An 18,840-nucleotide genomic window follows, 5' to 3' on the forward strand; every position below is an offset into this window, starting at 1 on the left:
ATATTCGAAACTAATATTCCGCGTAACCAATATATGAGCTAACTGAAGACCGAATATTGTTTTTATGAAATGTGTAAACATGATACTGCAGAGATATATATGTGTATGTATATATATATATTCAAAGACAAACTACTTGTCATGATATTTAATTGTAAAATAATGTAAATTTAAAACAAATAGGGCAATTTTATGACCTTGGTTAGAATAATACAATATATTCAATTAAACTGGAAGTTCCATATTGATTCATCTTCCAGTTTTACAAAAAATAAGGAAATCCCCGAACAGGGAAATTTTAATTAAAGCCTTAAAACATTTCCTGGCATAATTGACAAAGAATCCAGTTAACTGTCCAATACCATTCATGAAATGTGCATAAATATATATGCACATATTCAACTCTTCACTTATGTCTCTTAGATTTTCATATCAGACATTGAAAAGGTAAAGCATTTTTATATCACTATCTTTTAATTTTTATTTGCTTTGTTTTTGTAATTATATTTGTGTGCTAAAGCATTGACCTTACTGCAGTAGGTATGAAGTACAAAAGTGCTACATATTACTTAAAATGTGCAAAAAATAATTAACGCTTATACTGTTATACATGATAGATATTTATAGATTATCGTTGATCATCTCAACGAGATTGATTTTCTCACTTGAGCTGGTACAGTGAAAGTGAGAAGAGCAATCGAGTTGAGATGACCAATGATAATCTGTCTATCGCTATTTTACCTATGATGAAGCAGTCAACTTCATCAATGTTCATGTCAATTTCTTTAGCAACGCCACATGCTCCTTTAATTTCTAGCGATAATTTCATATCACTGGACTCCGCTGAAATTATCAGTCAGCAATATCAAAGGAAAATTTCTTAAAATAATGATAAACTAATTTATTTCAGAATAATCACTTTGCTCATTGTTGAAGGCCGTACAGTGACCTATATATATATATAGTTGTTAATTTTTGTGTCATTTTGGTCTCTTGTTGAGAGTTGTCTCACTGGCAATCATACCACATCTTCTTTTTAGCTCACCTGGCCCGAGAACACAGTTATTTCGTAGTGCATTTCTTTTAGACAATAAATTCAAATTAAAAAAATCGCACCTGCTCTTTCTCAAAAAGATTTTTACAGTGTAGTGTACTACCAGTGAGACAAATAATATCAAAATTATAGAAACTTCTACCAGCTCTAACTCAAAATATTGACAATTCTGTGTTAAGGGGGTGTAAAATTCAGTTTGACAGCTTCAGACGTGCTAAAATTTGACCTTTTAGAACTGGACCAATTTACTTCTTAACATAAAGATTCAGCACCCAATTTTTTTTTACATGTAATTACATCCCCCTACTTGATATTTCATGCATTTAATATCAAGAAATAAATTGGGAAAGTGTATCAAATAAGACATGCAAGTTATACACTGTTTACACTAGGGACTATATTCGTAGACAACGAAAACCAAAGGACGATAACTGTGTCCTTGGACCTAATAGGACAGAAAGACTTGACCAATCTTTATAAAACTTTGCATAACCTAAGCTTAGGCAATTGTGAGATAGGTTGCCAAGTTTCATGGCCATATGACATATATTAGAGACACTAGGGTCATTTTAATATAGACATTTGAATGTTTATTTTTGTAAAACAAATATCTTCAACTGTCAAGATTTTGGCCTTAAAATTTTAAATTTTGCAAAAATTTGCTTTTTAAATGCTCTTGAATATCAAATATTAAGTATTAAAAGCATCTGAACACTCTTTTATTTATCAGATGTATTGTAATTATTCCAAAGTTAAATTTATATAAGCCTATGCCTGAAAATAGAGATTTTCCAATTTAGGGACGCCTTATATAAATATGCATTTTTCTCAGCCAATTTGAAGATTTTGAAGTTTTTTATGCCTAATTTATTCTTTCATATGTATAAAATGTACTTTAAATGTATAGAAAAGTGTCAAAAAGCATACCACATGAGTATAAAATGGTCTTGGGCCATGTAGTACTGAGAATTATTTAGAGTCGATTTAGGCGGTAGCCCATATTGACATATAAAAATGCACACAGAAGCTATTAGAAATGAAAATGTGTAACTTTTTGCTCATTTCTATGCTAAGGCGTTATGATACAAGAAGTCTAATTGCAAAAGGACTCTTGCATTTAATTTTTTTAGAAACAATATGGTCTGATGGCCAGTTTTTTCACTTTTCAATGGAAAACTTGCATTTAGTTTTAGCCTTAATAGGCATAAAGTTGGACCACTTACTATCATACAGAGAAAAAAAATGGTAGCCTATGAAAGGAGTAAGGTGTACTGAGTATAATAAAGTGCTTTTTTTTATAGATTTAGTGAAATATTTGTGATGGACTACAGATTTGATGTACAAAGCTCTTCACATTTTACATACATCTATTAGGCCGTTTAACCATGGCCGTGAATACAAATATCTGCACTTTTTTTCTGTGATAATCTACTTTTCTCTATATCCAGAGTTCACAAATGGTTAATTAAATTTGATTTAATCATAGAAACACAAATATCAGGAACAAAAAAGCTGTCAGATAGAAAGTCAGCATGCCTCTTAGCCATAAAATGTAAACTGCTTTAAAATGCTTATTATAGCCGTAGAATGCCAAAATGGCACATTTTAACAGAATTTCTGTAAACCAAAGATGTAAATCCTTTACTTTGATTGAGTTTGACAAACTGAAACCAGCAAATCATTCAGGAAAGTTGCCAAAGTACAGAATCTAGATTTCAGGAATCCATCTAATAGGACAGAAAGACTTGACCAATCTTTATAAAACTTTGCATAACCTAAGCTTAGGCAATTGTGAGATAGGTTGCCAAGTTTCATGGCCATATGACATATATTAGAGACACTAGGGTCATTTTAATATAGACATTTGAATGTTTATTTTTGTAAAACAAATATCTTCAACTGTCAAGATTTTGGCCTTAAAATTTTAAATTTTGCAAAAATTTGCTTTTTAAATGCTCTTGAATATCAAATATTAAGTATTAAAAGCATCTGAACACTCTTTTATTTATCAGATGTATTGTAATTATTCCAAAGTTAAATTTATATAAGCCTATGCCTGAAAATAGAGATTTTCCAATTTAGGGACGCCTTATATAAATGTGCATTTTTCTCAGCCAATTTGAAGATTTTGAAGTTTTTTATGCCTAATTTATTCTTTCATATATATAAAATGTACTTTAAATGTATAGAAAAGTGTCAAAAAGCATACCACATGAGTATAAAATGGTCTTGGGCCATGTAGTACTGAGAATTATTTAGAGTCGATTTAGGCGGTAGCCCATATTGACATATAAAAATGCACACAGAAGCTATTAGAAATGAAAATGTGTAACTTTTTGCTCATTTCTATGCTAAGGCGTTATGATACAAGAAGTCTAATTGCAAAAGGACTCTTGCATTTAATTTTTTTAGAAACAATATGGTCTGATGGCCAGTTTTTTCACTTTTCAATGGAAAACTTGCATTTAGTTTTAGCCTTAATAGGCATAAAGTTGGACCACTTACTATCATACAGAGAAAAAAAATGGTAGCCTATGAAAGGAGTAAGGTGTACTGAGTATAATAAAGTGCTTTTTTTACAGATTTAGTGAAATATTTGTGATGGACTACAGATTTGATGTACAAAGCTCTTCACATTTTACATACATCTATTAGGCCGTTTAACCATGGCCGTGAATACAAATATCTGCACTTTTTTTCTGTGATAATCTACTTTTCTCTATATCCAGAGTTCACAAATGGTTAATTAAATTTGATTTAATCATAGAAACACAAATATCAGGAACAAAAAAGCTGTCAGATAGAAAGTCAGCATGCCTCTTAGCCATAAAATGTAAACTGCTTTAAAATGCTTATTATAGCCGTAGAATGCCAAAATGGCACATTTTAACAGAATTTCTGTAAACCAAAGATGTAAATCCTTTACTTTGATTGAGTTTGACAAACTGAAACCAGCAAATCATTCAGGAAAGTTGCCAAAGTACAGAATCTAGATTTCAGGAATCCATCTAATAGGACAGAAAGACTTGACCAATCTTTATAAAACTTTGCATAACCTAAGCTTAGGCAATTGTGAGATAGGTTGCCAAGTTTCATGGCCATATGACATATATTAGAGACACTAGGGTCATTTTAATATAGACATTTGAATGTTTATTTTTGTAAAACAAATATCTTCAACTGTCAAGATTTTGGCCTTAAAATTTTAAATTTTGCAAAAATTTGCTTTTTAAATGCTCTTGAATATCAAATATTAAGTATTAAAAGCATCTGAACACTCTTTTATTTATCAGATGTATTGTAATTATTCCAAAGTTAAATTTATATAAGCCTATGCCTGAAAATAGAGATTTTCCAATTTAGGGACGCCTTATATAAATATGCATTTTTCTCAGCCAATTTGAAGATTTTGAAGTTTTTTATGCCTAATTTATTCTTTCATATATATAAAATGTACTTTAAATGTATAGAAAAGTGTCAAAAAGCATACCACATGAGTATAAAATGGTCTTGGGCCATGTAGTACTGAGAATTATTTAGAGTCGATTTAGGCGGTAGCCCATATTGACATATAAAAATGCACACAGAAGCTATTAGAAATGAAAATGTGTAACTTTTTGCTCATTTCTATGCTAAGGCGTTATGATACAAGAAGTCTAATTGCAAAAGGACTCTTGCATTTAATTTTTTTAGAAACAATATGGTCTGATGGCCAGTTTTTTCACTTTTCAATGGAAAACTTGCATTTAGTTTTAGCCTTAATAGGCATAAAGTTGGACCACTTACTATCATACAGAGAAAAAAAATGGTAGCCTATGAAAGGAGTAAGGTGTACTGAGTATAATAAAGTGCTTTTTTTACAGATTTAGTGAAATATTTGTGATGGACTACAGATTTGATGTACAAAGCTCTTCACATTTTACATACATCTATTAGGCCGTTTAACCATGGCCGTGAATACAAATATCTGCACTTTTTTTCTGTGATAATCTACTTTTCTCTATATCCAGAGTTCACAAATGGTTAATTAAATTTGATTTAATCATAGAAACACAAATATCAGGAACAAAAAAGCTGTCAGATAGAAAGTCAGCATGCCTCTTAGCCATAAAATGTAAACTGCTTTAAAATGCTTATTATAGCCGTAGAATGCCAAAATGGCACATTTTAACAGAATTTCTGTAAACCAAAGATGTAAATCCTTTACTTTGATTGAGTTTGACAAACTGAAACCAGCAAATCATTCAGGAAAGTTGCCAAAGTACAGAATCTAGATTTCAGGAATCCATCTAATAGGACAGAAAGACTTGACCAATCTTTATAAAACTTTGCATAACCTAAGCTTAGGCAATTGTGAGATAGGTTGCCAAGTTTCATGGCCATATGACATATATTAGAGACACTAGGGTCATTTTAATATAGACATTTGAATGTTTATTTTTGTAAAACAAATATCTTCAACTGTCAAGATTTTGGCCTTAAAATTTTAAATTTTGCAAAAATTTGCTTTTTAAATGCTCTTGAATATCAAATATTAAGTATTAAAAGCATCTGAACACTCTTTTATTTATCAGATGTATTGTAATTATTCCAAAGTTAAATTTATATAAGCCTATGCCTGAAAATAGAGATTTTCCAATTTAGGGACGCCTTATATAAATGTGCATTTTTCTCAGCCAATTTGAAGATTTTGAAGTTTTTTATGCCTAATTTATTCTTTCATATATATAAAATGTACTTTAAATGTATAGAAAAGTGTCAAAAAGCATACCACATGAGTATAAAATGGTCTTGGGCCATGTAGTACTGAGAATTATTTAGAGTCGATTTAGGCGGTAGCCCATATTGACATATAAAAATGCACACAGAAGCTATTAGAAATGAAAATGTGTAACTTTTTGCTCATTTCTATGCTAAGGCGTTATGATACAAGAAGTCTAATTGCAAAAGGACTCTTGCATTTAATTTTTTTAGAAACAATATGGTCTGATGGCCAGTTTTTTCACTTTTCAATGGAAAACTTGCATTTAGTTTTAGCCTTAATAGGCATAAAGTTGGACCACTTACTATCATACAGAGAAAAAAAATGGTAGCCTATGAAAGGAGTAAGGTGTACTGAGTATAATAAAGTGCTTTTTTATAGATTTAGTGAAATATTTGTGATGGACTACAGATTTGATGTACAAAGCTCTTCACATTTTACATACATCTATTAGGCCGTTTAACCATGGCCGTGAATACAAATATCTGCACTTTTTTTCTGTGATAATCTACTTTTCTCTATATCCAGAGTTCACAAATGGTTAATTAAATTTGATTTAATCATAGAAACACAAATATCAGGAACAAAAAAGCTGTCAGATAGAAAGTCAGCATGCCTCTTAGCCATAAAATGTAAACTGCTTTAAAATGCTTATTATAGCCGTAGAATGCCAAAATGGCACATTTTAACAGAATTTCTGTAAACCAAAGATGTAAATCCTTTACTTTGATTGAGTTTGACAAACTGAAACCAGCAAATCATTCAGGAAAGTTGCCAAAGTACAGAATCTAGATTTCAGGAATCCATCTAATAGGACAGAAAGACTTGACCAATCTTTATAAAACTTTGCATAACCTAAGCTTAGGCAATTGTGAGATAGGTTGCCAAGTTTCATGGCCATATGACATATATTAGAGACACTAGGGTCATTTTAATATAGACATTTGAATGTTTATTTTTGTAAAACAAATATCTTCAACTGTCAAGATTTTGGCCTTAAAATTTTAAATTTTGCAAAAATTTGCTTTTTAAATGCTCTTGAATATCAAATATTAAGTATTAAAAGCATCTGAACACTCTTTTATTTATCAGATGTATTGTAATTATTCCAAAGTTAAATTTATATAAGCCTATGCCTGAAAATAGAGATTTTCCAATTTAGGGACGCCTTATATAAATATGCATTTTTCTCAGCCAATTTGAAGATTTTGAAGTTTTTTATGCCTAATTTATTCTTTCATATATATAAAATGTACTTTAAATGTATAGAAAAGTGTCAAAAAGCATACCACATGAGTATAAAATGGTCTTGGGCCATGTAGTACTGAGAATTATTTAGAGTCGATTTAGGCGGTAGCCCATATTGACATATAAAAATGCACACAGAAGCTATTAGAAATGAAAATGTGTAACTTTTTGCTCATTTCTATGCTAAGGCGTTATGATACAAGAAGTCTAATTGCAAAAGGACTCTTGCATTTAATTTTTTTAGAAACAATATGGTCTGATGGCCAGTTTTTTCACTTTTCAATGGAAAACTTGCATTTAGTTTTAGCCTTAATAGGCATAAAGTTGGACCACTTACTATCATACAGAGAAAAAAAATGGTAGCCTATGAAAGGAGTAAGGTGTACTGAGTATAATAAAGTGCTTTTTTTATAGATTTAGTGAAATATTTGTGATGGACTACAGATTTGATGTACAAAGCTCTTCACATTTTACATACATCTATTAGGCCGTTTAACCATGGCCGTGAATACAAATATCTGCACTTTTTTTCTGTGATAATCTACTTTTCTCTATATCCAGAGTTCACAAATGGTTAATTAAATTTGATTTAATCATAGAAACACAAATATCAGGAACAAAAAAGCTGTCAGATAGAAAGTCAGCATGCCTCTTAGCCATAAAATGTAAACTGCTTTAAAATGCTTATTATAGCCGTAGAATGCCAAAATGGCACATTTTAACAGAATTTCTGTAAACCAAAGATGTAAATCCTTTACTTTGATTGAGTTTGACAAACTGAAACCAGCAAATCATTCAGGAAAGTTGCCAAAGTACAGAATCTAGATTTCAGGAATCCATCTCTTAGGCCCGAGAACACAGTTATTTCGTAGTGCATTTCTTTTAGACAATAAATTCAAATTAAAAAAATCGCACCTGCTCTTTCTCAAAAAGATATTTACAGTGTAGTGTACTACCAGTGAGACAAATAATATCAAAATTATAGAAACTTCTACCAGCTCTAACTCAAAATATTGACAATTCTGTGTTAAGGGGGTGTAAAATTCAGTTTGACAGCTTCAGACGTGCTAAAATTTGACCTTTTAGAACTGGACCAATTTACTTCTTAACATAAAGATTCAGCACCCAATTTTTTTTTACATGTAATTACATCCCCCTACTTGATATTTCATGCATTTAATATCAAGAAATAAATTGGGAAAGTGTATCAAATAAGACATGCAAGTTATACACTGTTTACACTAGGGACTATATTCGTAGACAACGAAAACCAAAGGACGATAACTGTGTCCTTGGACCACCTGGCCTAAAAGGCCATGTGAGCTTTTCTCATCACTTGGCGTCCGTCGTCGTCGACGTCGTCCTCGTCTGTCGTCGTTAACAATTTTTCAAACATCTTCTCCTCTGAAACTACTGAATGGATTTGAATGAAACTTAAAATGATTGTTCCTTAGATTATCCTGCACAAAGTGTGTGCTTCGATTTTTGATCCGTCAAAAAACATGGCCGCCGTTACTTAAAATAGAACATAGGGGTCAAATGCAGTTTTTGGCTTATATCTCAAAAACGGAAGCATTTAGAGCAAATCTGACATGGGGTAAAAATGTTCATTAGGTCAAGATCTATCAGCCCAGAAATTTTCAGATGAATCAAACAAACCATTGTTGGGTTGCTGCCACTTAATTGGTAATTTTAAGGAAATTTTGCAGTTTTTGGTCATTATCTTGAATATCATTATAGATAAAGATAAACTGTAAACAGCAAAAATGATCAGCAAAGTAAGATCTACAAATAGGTTAATATGACCAAAATTGTCAATTGACCCCTTAAGGGGTAAATGTCCTTTAATGACAATTTTTCACAATTTGTTCATCATATTTGCTAACTTTAAAAAATCTTCTCCTCTGAAACTACTGAATGGATTTGGATGAAACTTAGCATGATAGTTCCTTAGATTATCCTGCACAAAGTGTGTGCTTCGATTTTTGATCCGTCAAAAAACATGGCCGCCCTTACTTTAAATAGAACATAGGGGTCAAATGCAGTTTTTGGCTTATATCTCAAAAACGAAAGCATTTAGAGCAAATCTGACATGGGGTAAAAATGTTCATTAGGTCAAGATCTATCAGCCCTGAAATTTTCAGACATGTTTGCCTGGCATGGTTCAATATGTTCAATAAGGCATTGTTTACCAGGTGAGCGATTCAGGCTCTTGAGAGCCTCTTGTTTTATATACAATATGCATGAACATCTAGCATAAAAGAATATCTTTTGTTTGTACTTTATTGGTTTATTTGGACAGTTGATATCACAGTGTTAAATGTCAGGTATACATCACCTCTGTACAACTAATTTATTCATGTAAAAAACAAAGCTTTCAGGTTAATTAAGAGGCTAGATCTTTTAAAATTGAAAAAATATATATTTATATATATATATTATATAAAAAATGCTTTAAATACTATTTGATATACATATTTATAGATTCCTTCATTGATACTAGGGGATAATCAGATTGATTCAATAATAATTGATAACTGTCACAATTGGATAAATCTGATAACTCATGTTAAACTGTGTAAGAATAGATCTGGTTCTCTAATGATTGTCCAATAAATTTTCATTTTTGATCAACGAAAATCCCTTCCTAAAAGTTGCTAATTGTCTACTGAGATCATACAGAACCCCACATTGATTAATTTTAATACGACCGCCAAAAATGTGGTCGTATATTGGTATCACGTCGTCGTCGTCGTCAGCGTCGTCCGAAGATGGATGGTTTCCGGATAATAACTTTAGTATAAGTAAATATAAATCAATAAAATTTTAACACAATGTTTATAACTACAAAAGGAAGCTTGGGATTGATTTTGGGGGTTATGGTCCTTAAGGTTTAGGAATTAGGGGCCCAAAGGGGCCCAAAACAAGCATTTATCTAGTGTCTGTACAAAAAGTTGTGTATAAGTATTTCAATTGTTCTGAAATTGTACCACAGTTGGGATATTTTTGGCAAACAATCTAGGAATAAGGGGCCAAAAACAAGCATTTTTGTAGTTTCAAGATAATAAATTGGAGTTATCTTTCTTTGTCCAGAATGGTTGTTGAATCACCTAAAACCAATGCTCTATGAAATTCTTTGAAAATTGGAGTTATCTTTCTTTGTCCAGAGTAGTAGTTGAGGGTGCTATAAACAGTTTCGTATAAAAAACTAGGGGTTATTCCCCAACTAAAAATAGACATGGAGGGAAGTCCCTTTTTATCAACATAATTGGTGAAAAAGTATCATGTTTTTTGTATTTGGTTGTAAAGATATGTTAATTAACTTCAATTAAAACAGGTTGAATGATTAAAATAATTTAAAAAATTAGATTAAATATTCATGTTTTGAGGGGAGACAACACTGTAAACAGTCTGTTTTTTTGGCAGTGAAAATTCAAAACTTATTTGCAGCCACTGTAGCTCTTTTCGGAGCAGGCGAACGTAGCCTGAAGCATGAATTTTTTGAAAGACCAGGTAAAAATCTATGAAATTCATACAACTTTGATTATGAAAAATGTGCAGGTATCATGTCTTCAGGGGTGTGCACATGACCTGATTTCAGGTTTTTTAAGCTTAAATTAGGCAATGTTTTTCCCAGTTTCTCTGGATAAAACTTTTTTATACTATTAAAAGTACACTTTTTTTTTATTCCATTATAAACTAGAGAACATTCTGATTCCAGTGATATCTAGTTTTATACAGGTATCTTTATTAATCAGTCCACCACTAAGGGTCACTTATACATGGTCCCTCAAAATATGACGTCATAGAAAAAAACTGTTGATTGCATCCTGAATCAACTTAAATCAATGCTATACAATATACAATGCAATATTCATTTTACTATATATAGCTACCAACTGATAAATTAAAGCAGTCTTTACCATTCAGTGATTACAAGCACTTTGATTACCATTCTAGGGTTATGCCCCTTTACGAATTGAAAAATTGTTTTTAGTTTCTTTTCTCTGAACTTAAGTTTGTTCAACTAAATTTAATGAAATGTGTGAATTATGCTTATTACCTCTAAAATCAGTTTAAGTTAAATTTTTGGCGGCTCCACTTTTACAGTTCTTGAGTTATGTCCCTTAATAATGTTATGTGCTAGCAGGGGCATCATATGTGTCCCTTTGGACACATTCCCCATTTATTTTTTTAGAAGTTACTATTAATTAATATTAATTTCAACCATGACTGTATAACATTTTATATTTTAATATTTTATGATGTATTTAAATGAGTAGTTATAGTTGCAAACTCTGTTTGAAATTTGAATTGATATCATTTTTGGAATAAGGGAAAAGGGGGGGGGGGAAGAGGGGGGTTCAATTTTTCTCATTTCGGATTTCAGAAATTAAAAGAAAATTTCTTTAAATATTTTTTTTCAGAGGATTAATATTCAACAGCATAGTGCATATGTAGTGAATTGCTCAAAAGCAACAAAAAAAAAATTAAGTTCATTAGACCACATTCAACCTATGCTGTGTCAACTATTTGATCACAATCCAAATTCAGAGCTGTATCCAGCTTGAATGTTGTGTCCATACTAGGCCCAACGTTCAGGGTTCGACCTCTGCAGTTGTATAAAGCTGTGCCCTGTAGAGCATCTGGTTTTAAATACAATTGGTCCAGAAAGGGTTAAATTGTCAAAGAATTAGAGAAATGCAGATTCCACCACTGCAACAAGTGTGTTACAATATTTTCACTCGATACAGTTAAATTTTAATATATAAAGCGACAGACTTGCCAAGCTTTTTAGATTTAATTAAAATTTAAATGTCGAGAGTGGAGAAATATCGTAATACATGAGTTTTAGTGGTTGAATCTGTTTCTCCAATGAGTTTTATCCTAGCTTCCTTTTCAAAGATTTGAAGAAAGACCATGAAGATGTGTACTATTTAGGTATTTAAGATTGCATGAAATACAATCAAAACCTTATGGGTCTGACTTGATATCTTAATCTTTCAAGGCTTATTACTACTTTTTTTATACACAACATATAGTGAATTGAGCATATATAACATTCTATACATCCTATCCATGAACATTTCCAGAAATTTATAGATGTAATATATGCTCAGATATATATATTCAATGCACAAAATGATATTACCTCGAGGATATTACACTTGTCAAGAAAATTACATAACTTTTGCAAGGTGCAGGAATCTAATATCTGTTCTAAAAATATGAATGATGTCATTTTATAAGTTATCTTAAAAATTGGAGTTATCTTCCTTCCTAGAATTGCTGTTAAATCAACTACTGTGAACCAGTGCAATATTTTATTTTTATTCCCACTGATAACTTGAAGTAATCTTTTATTCTTTAATTTACCCTCAGTGCTTACAGGCACTTTGGTTATGTGAAGTCTTCAGGCATGGTCGCCTTTTTTCTTGACATCACATTAGAAAAATTCAGAAGAAACCCCCAAAAATGTACACACAATTTAATTTCAGCCAATCCTTTGCCGAGAACAGATATTTCACTAGTGAGGAGAAATATTTTTCGTACACCGATCAAGAAATGTGAAAATATTCCAAAAATTAGAGAAATTTGTATTACATACTTGATCAACTAGATTTAATTCAAGTTATTTTTTTAAAAACAGAGGCTTTTCAAACATGATTGTACATTTATTGAAAATATAGCGAGTTGTATAATATTAGTTTTTTGTTAAACAAGAGCTCCATACATTTTCTTCTGCAGTATGTTTGTATCAATGTAAACTTATTTAACATTCACTGACATGACACATAAGCAACTCCTAATACATGCACTTCTACCAAGAGTCTACATTTTGTATGTACAGTAGATGTCGATTGTGATAAAACAGAAAAAATTATGGTATTTTGTTCAATTAAATGGTGTTTGTTGTTTCAGAGTCAGGTCATTTAGATTTCAAATAAAGCATTAGTCATGTACAATATGCAGCATCTGTCAATACAAATCCTGTAATACAACATTTCACACAGTTCATGAACTTGTCTTCAATACTTTCTATTTATTTTTTAGTGTTTTTATGTGACCGCAAACATTTTTGGGGGTTCGTAACTTCGTATAATGCCCTATGATGTTGTCTTCTACTTGGTTGCCTGCATCATTGTGGTCCCAAAACACATTTGGTTTCCGGACAATTACTTAGGTTAATGTGAGTGGATCTCTATAAAATTTTAACAAGAAGGTTCAATGCCTCAAAAGGAAGATTGAGATTGATTTTGGGGGTTATTGTACCAACAGCTTAGGAATAAGGGGCCAAAAACAAGCATTTTTTTAGTTTCCGGATAATAACTTGTGTTTAAGTGTATGGATCTCTCTGGAATTGTACTACATGCAAGGTTCCATACCACAAAGGGAAGACTGGGATTGAGTTTGCGGTAATTACTCCAAAGGGGGGTGATTTTATTCCCCATTTTTTTTTGGGGGGGGGCATATTTTTTTTTCTTCAAAATTTTTGAAAAGTTTCAAGAAGAAATCTTCAATTGCATTGTATTGCACAATACATTTTTAAGATCTTTGGCCACATTAATTTTGTGTCAGAAACCTATATAACGTCAAAAGTTTAATCACAATTCAAATTCTGACAGTTAATATATCAAGCTTGAATATCGTGTCCAAAGTTGACCCAAATGTTCAAGGTTCAACCTCTGCAGTCGTATCAGGCTGCACTTACCAAAGCATTTTATTGCCTTATAACAAAAAATGATAAGCAAGTCTATATCTTCTAACAACTCAAATTTTCAAATATAATTGCTAGACTGTCACTCTTTATACAAGTTATAGAAGTGATGGTCCTTGAATGAGGATTTAATTTTTCCCTCTTTTGTATTTTGAGCAAAAGCTAAAGAAGATAGAAAGAAACTAAATAAACTTAATAACCATGCATGCAGCAATACAAGATTAAAAAAAAAAGAAAAGAATTTGTCACAAATTCTATTCTCGACCATATGAGTACAGTTAGTTTCAGGGCAAAAAGTTGTGTATAAGTATTTTAATTGTTCAGAAATTGTACCACAATGATTGATACCATAAGTCATGTAAGTAGAAGATTGGGATTTATTTTAAGGGGTTGTTGGGCAAAAAAGGAATTAAGGGCCAAAACAAGCATTTTTCTAGTTTCAAGATAATGACTTGTGTGTAACTGTATGGATCACTCTGACATTGTACCACAAGTTTCCATATAAAACAGGGAATGCTGGGATTTAGTTTGGGGTTAATTTTCAAGAATATGTAGGAATAAGGGGCCAAAAAAGGGCCAAAAAGACACATTTTTCTAGTTTACAGACAATAACTTGCGTTTAAGTGCATGGATCTCTATAAATTTTTACAAGACCACTATTGGAAGGTTGGGATTGATTTTTGGGATTATTGTCCCAATTGTTTAGGAATTAGGGGCCAAAAAGGGGGCCCAAAATAATCATTTTTGTAGTTTTCAAACAATAACTTATGTTTAAGTGTATGAATCTCTCTGAAATTAAACCACAAGTTTCCATACCATGAAGGGATGGTAAGTATTGACTTTTGGGGGTTATGGCTTAAAATGTTTCAGAATTAGGGGCAAAAAAGGGAAAAACTAGTTATTTCTGGTCAATGGACAATTAAGACAATTTAAAATCAGGGTAAGGGAGGTTATTCTAAAACATTTACATGTAACATACAATGTTGGGTATGTTCGGATTTACCTCCCCTACTTTATTTGTACATTATGTATATAGAAATGTCAGGTTTTGGACTAATCACAAAAAAAGGGAGGTGGTAGTTGTTTTCAATTTTTTTTCTTCTAATTTTTCAAATTCCAAATTTTTGAAAAGTTAAAGAAGAAATCTTTAATTGCACAATATTGTGCAATAGATTTGTAAGATCTTGCTTGACATTTGTTTTGTGTCAGTAACTCACATTTTGTCAAAAATTTGTTTGCAATCCAAATTCAGAGCTGTATCAAGCTTGAATGTTGTGTTCATACCTACCCCAACTGTTCAGGGTTCGACTTCTGCTGTCGTATAAAGCTGTGCCCTGCGGAGCACCTGGTTTTTGTATAGAACAGCTGGTGATAAACTTTGAACAAATTAACTATCATTTTTTTTACCATAAATGTCAATCAATTTACAATTTAAAATGATTATTACACTCTTTATCTGATTAAAATTATAAAATTTATGTCAATTCAGCCATTTGGTACATTAAATTGACAGAAGAAAACGCTAATGTAAGCATGCTTTGTATAAGAACGTTCAATAATTTCATTGTTTAAATTGTCGCCAGTAGGAAATCATTTAGACAAATTAATCTTCTGGTTGTTTACTTGTAGATGTTACATGTATATATACTAGAACTTGATGAAATTATAATGTACCAGTACTCATGGTAAAATTCTAGAAAAGGTAAGGAAATATATACCTAATTAATTTGATGGATTACGTTATATACTTCCTGCATATAACTGAGTAAACACATTGCATCATGCATTGTTTGTATTATGAATACACATTATGTAATTCATGTAAATTGTTATACTCTTGTTAACTTGAACCAACCAAGCTTCTTCTTTATGTGGTTAAGGTCACTAAGTGAACCTTTTATATACATGATATAAATATTTAATAAAATTGAGAATGGAAATGGGGAATGTGCCAAAGAGACAACAACCCGACCATAGAAAAAAAACAACAGCAGAAGGTCACCAATAGGTCTTCAATGTAGCGAAAAATACCCGCACCCGGAGGCATCCTTCAGCTGGCCCGTAAACAAATATATAGCATTGATTTTCATTCCAAAATATGGGTTGTCAATGTTATTTTAAAGAAACCAAAAAACTTGAAGAGAGCCACTTTACTTGATTATACTCCTCTGCAGGAAGTTTAATTGTGCAAATCATCTTCTCTTTGTTGCATGATTTCAAGGTTTTTCTTAAATAACAATAAAATCTTGAATAATGAAACAAATCATGGACCATCTAATGGTTGCATCAATGTATGCCATTGTGTGATTACCCAAGTGGCAGATGACATATGTCATCAATGAAATTGAAAGATACTTAGACATTTCATATTTTTTAATTAGTACATCATTAACACATACTGAAGACCTGATATATATATTTTTCTCTTGTAGACAAATGATATGTAAGAGAAGATATTGGAGCCATTGATACATTAATGCAATCAAGTATTCCTAGATAAAATATTCCTGTAAAACTTTGACCTTCAAAAACTAGTAGCCATGGCTAATGTTTGTATCCAGATGTGTGAGTCTATGTACCAGATCCCTAGCCGTGTGTTATGTTTCTTTATCATAATGCTACAAGGAGGCATTTTGGATTATTACCTGATCTCACACAAGACTGTGTATTGGTATGGATGGATTGCTGCAGATGTTGCCATATTATTTGTGTTCATAGTAGCTTTCATTATATCTTACCGCCATTTATTAATAGTTCGCCAGTCTACTAATTCTCCAGCTACAGTACAAGCAGGAAGTCTTCCTCTAGGTTATTTTGCCTGGTTTGTGTACTCCATTGCCTTAGTAGCTAGGGTTGCTATAATTTTCAGTGACTTTGCCCAATTTTTAGTTGAAGCAGACTTTTTTGGACCGAACACTTTGAAAGTAACCATTTCATTATCATGTGCTGTATTCCTTCTGTTACTCATGATGCACCACGATGCACAACCAGGAACCATGAGAATGCATAGGATCTCGGAGTTCAGCGGCACCGTTGTTTTTGACATTTTAGATTCCGTAGATATGTTAGACGTCTTATTTGATCCAAAAGATAGATTTGATTTACCATCAGGAATGTGTATGGCCATCATCTCAATTTCCTGTATAAATTTCATACTACCAATATTTCCGCTGATGACCTTGAGCAACTCTCATTTTGGATACAAGAACACATCCGAATCTCTCTTGATTTTACACAAGCTACTTTTAATTTTCGTTGTTAATTTACCGTTACTGATCATGAGGTTGTTGATATGGCATGTTGTTCAGAAAGACATATCTATTTTTATTGTAAAAAACTTATTGGTTATTATTGTCAATTTTTATCAGCTGTATGAAAATGAGGTCAGAAAGTACAATCGCTCCCAGTCAGGGGATGAAATAGACGCTGGAGAAGAGATAAAGATGGCAGAAATGATAGAGGAATTGTAAAAATTTATGTACATTGATTTATTTATGTTCAATGAATTCAAGTTATTTGGTTTAAATGGTTGCATGTGCTTGTTGGTGTACAGGTAACCAAGTTATCTGGGTTTTTCATGTACCAAGATATCTTTGAATTAATTGTTCAGTGGTGTACAAAAATGTTCAGCATTTAACCAATATTTTTTTTTATCTAGTCCCTGTATTTGCCATTAATGTTTTTGGTTGGTCCCTGTAATTGCCATAAATGTTTTTGGTTGGTCCCTGTAATTGCCATAAATGTTTTTGGTTGGTCCCTGTAATTGCCATAAATGTAAAATTGTGTTGTTTAATGATTTTCTTTTTATATGAGGAATGACACTTTTTAAATAAATTTAATTTCCAAATATCGGGATACAGCCAAATAACTGTAAAAATTATAATTCATTGCTATTGAACCTTTTTCAGTTCTGTTCTATATTTACATTTTATTTTAAAGTTGTACCCATAACCTCACATCCTTTTTAGATTATCACTGTGCAGTATGTAGCTTGCTCTCACTGTGAGAAGTTGTACAATGAAGATTGAATGCCCAGCATGATAAAAAGCAAATACTTTTGCAACATTAAGAAGTAAGATCAAAGCTAATGTTGCCTCAAAGTCAAGATATTAAAAAGGTTACATCTCTTTCAACAGAATGTAACCTTGTTAACTAAATTGCCCATAAAAAAAACCTGAATTGGAATATTGCTCATTTTTAAAACAAGATATATCTATGACACTAATATGTAATTGTCCTAAATATGCATGTAATGTTTGCAACTGGACTTTTAACAGATTACAGTAAAATTTATTCTCCTTTTGATACATTTTCATAAGTAAACCCCTTTTCCATATACCCAAAGCATTTATAAAAAGATAATTTATTGATGACACAGAGTTTTAAGTACCAGTCTTTTATTGACAATTTAACGGGTTTTTGCAGACAAAGCTTTAAATTTATAGTCAAGTTTTTTATGTACCGAAACAATCAACCATTTCATTACTCTATTCCATCACTGCCATGACTGTATTTGTTTTATTTTTGTTGCTTGATTTTTACATGTTTTTTTATTTAGTATCAATTTATAAACTTTTCATGTGCATGAAGAAAATTAATCTCCTGTATAACAGGCAAATATATATATATTTTTTTATTGATATTTGATTGATTATTTTTGTATATATTTAACCTGTAAATTTAAGGAATATATTGAAGGGAATTAGTATTACATACTCATATCATACATCATTAGAATGTCAACTGCGTGTCACTTACATGTATGTGTTTATAGAATTTTTTGAATCCAGGGCAAACAGTCATGACAGTGGCATTCTCTTTTTAGAATATTTTTTTTTTATAGAAATCAAGATATAAATATGTTAATGCTGTTTAAAAGTTAAACACATTCCTTCCTTAGTTTCAGTGTTTACTTCAAATTAAATGCTGTGCCTACTTTAAACGTTTTGTTTTAAAAAATATAAAAGCCAAAAAAACAGGCTCACACCACATCTTCCTATATCTATTTAATGCAGCTTATTGAATTAATGCAAAATTAAAGGCATACTACTTGTAAAA

General features: G+C 31.4%; 1 protein-coding gene across 2 annotated transcripts; it reads left to right on the forward strand.

Moving 5' to 3' along the window:
* The first annotated feature begins 31 nt into the window (after positions 1 to 31).
* LOC139490923 (transmembrane protein 121B-like) lies at positions 32 to 18,758 on the forward strand. Of its 2 annotated transcripts, XM_071278070.1 has the most exons (3): positions 37 to 101; positions 15,412 to 15,484; positions 16,215 to 18,758. In XM_071278070.1, the coding sequence occupies exon 3, from the start codon at positions 16,323 to 16,325 to the stop codon at positions 17,250 to 17,252; it is 930 nt and encodes a 309-aa protein (XP_071134171.1). In that variant the 5' UTR covers positions 37 to 101; positions 15,412 to 15,484; positions 16,215 to 16,322; the 3' UTR covers positions 17,253 to 18,758. The 2 variants fall into 2 exon arrangements, with proteins under 2 accessions (XP_071134179.1, XP_071134171.1); XM_071278078.1 differs by lacking the exon at positions 15,412 to 15,484 and having other exon boundaries at positions 32 to 101.
* Positions 18,759 to 18,840: the final 82 nt, after the last annotated feature.

The sequence above is a fragment of the Mytilus edulis genome, chromosome 1 (assembly GCF_963676685.1).
Source record: "Mytilus edulis chromosome 1, xbMytEdul2.2, whole genome shotgun sequence".
NCBI lineage: Eukaryota > Metazoa > Mollusca > Bivalvia > Mytilida > Mytilidae > Mytilus > Mytilus edulis.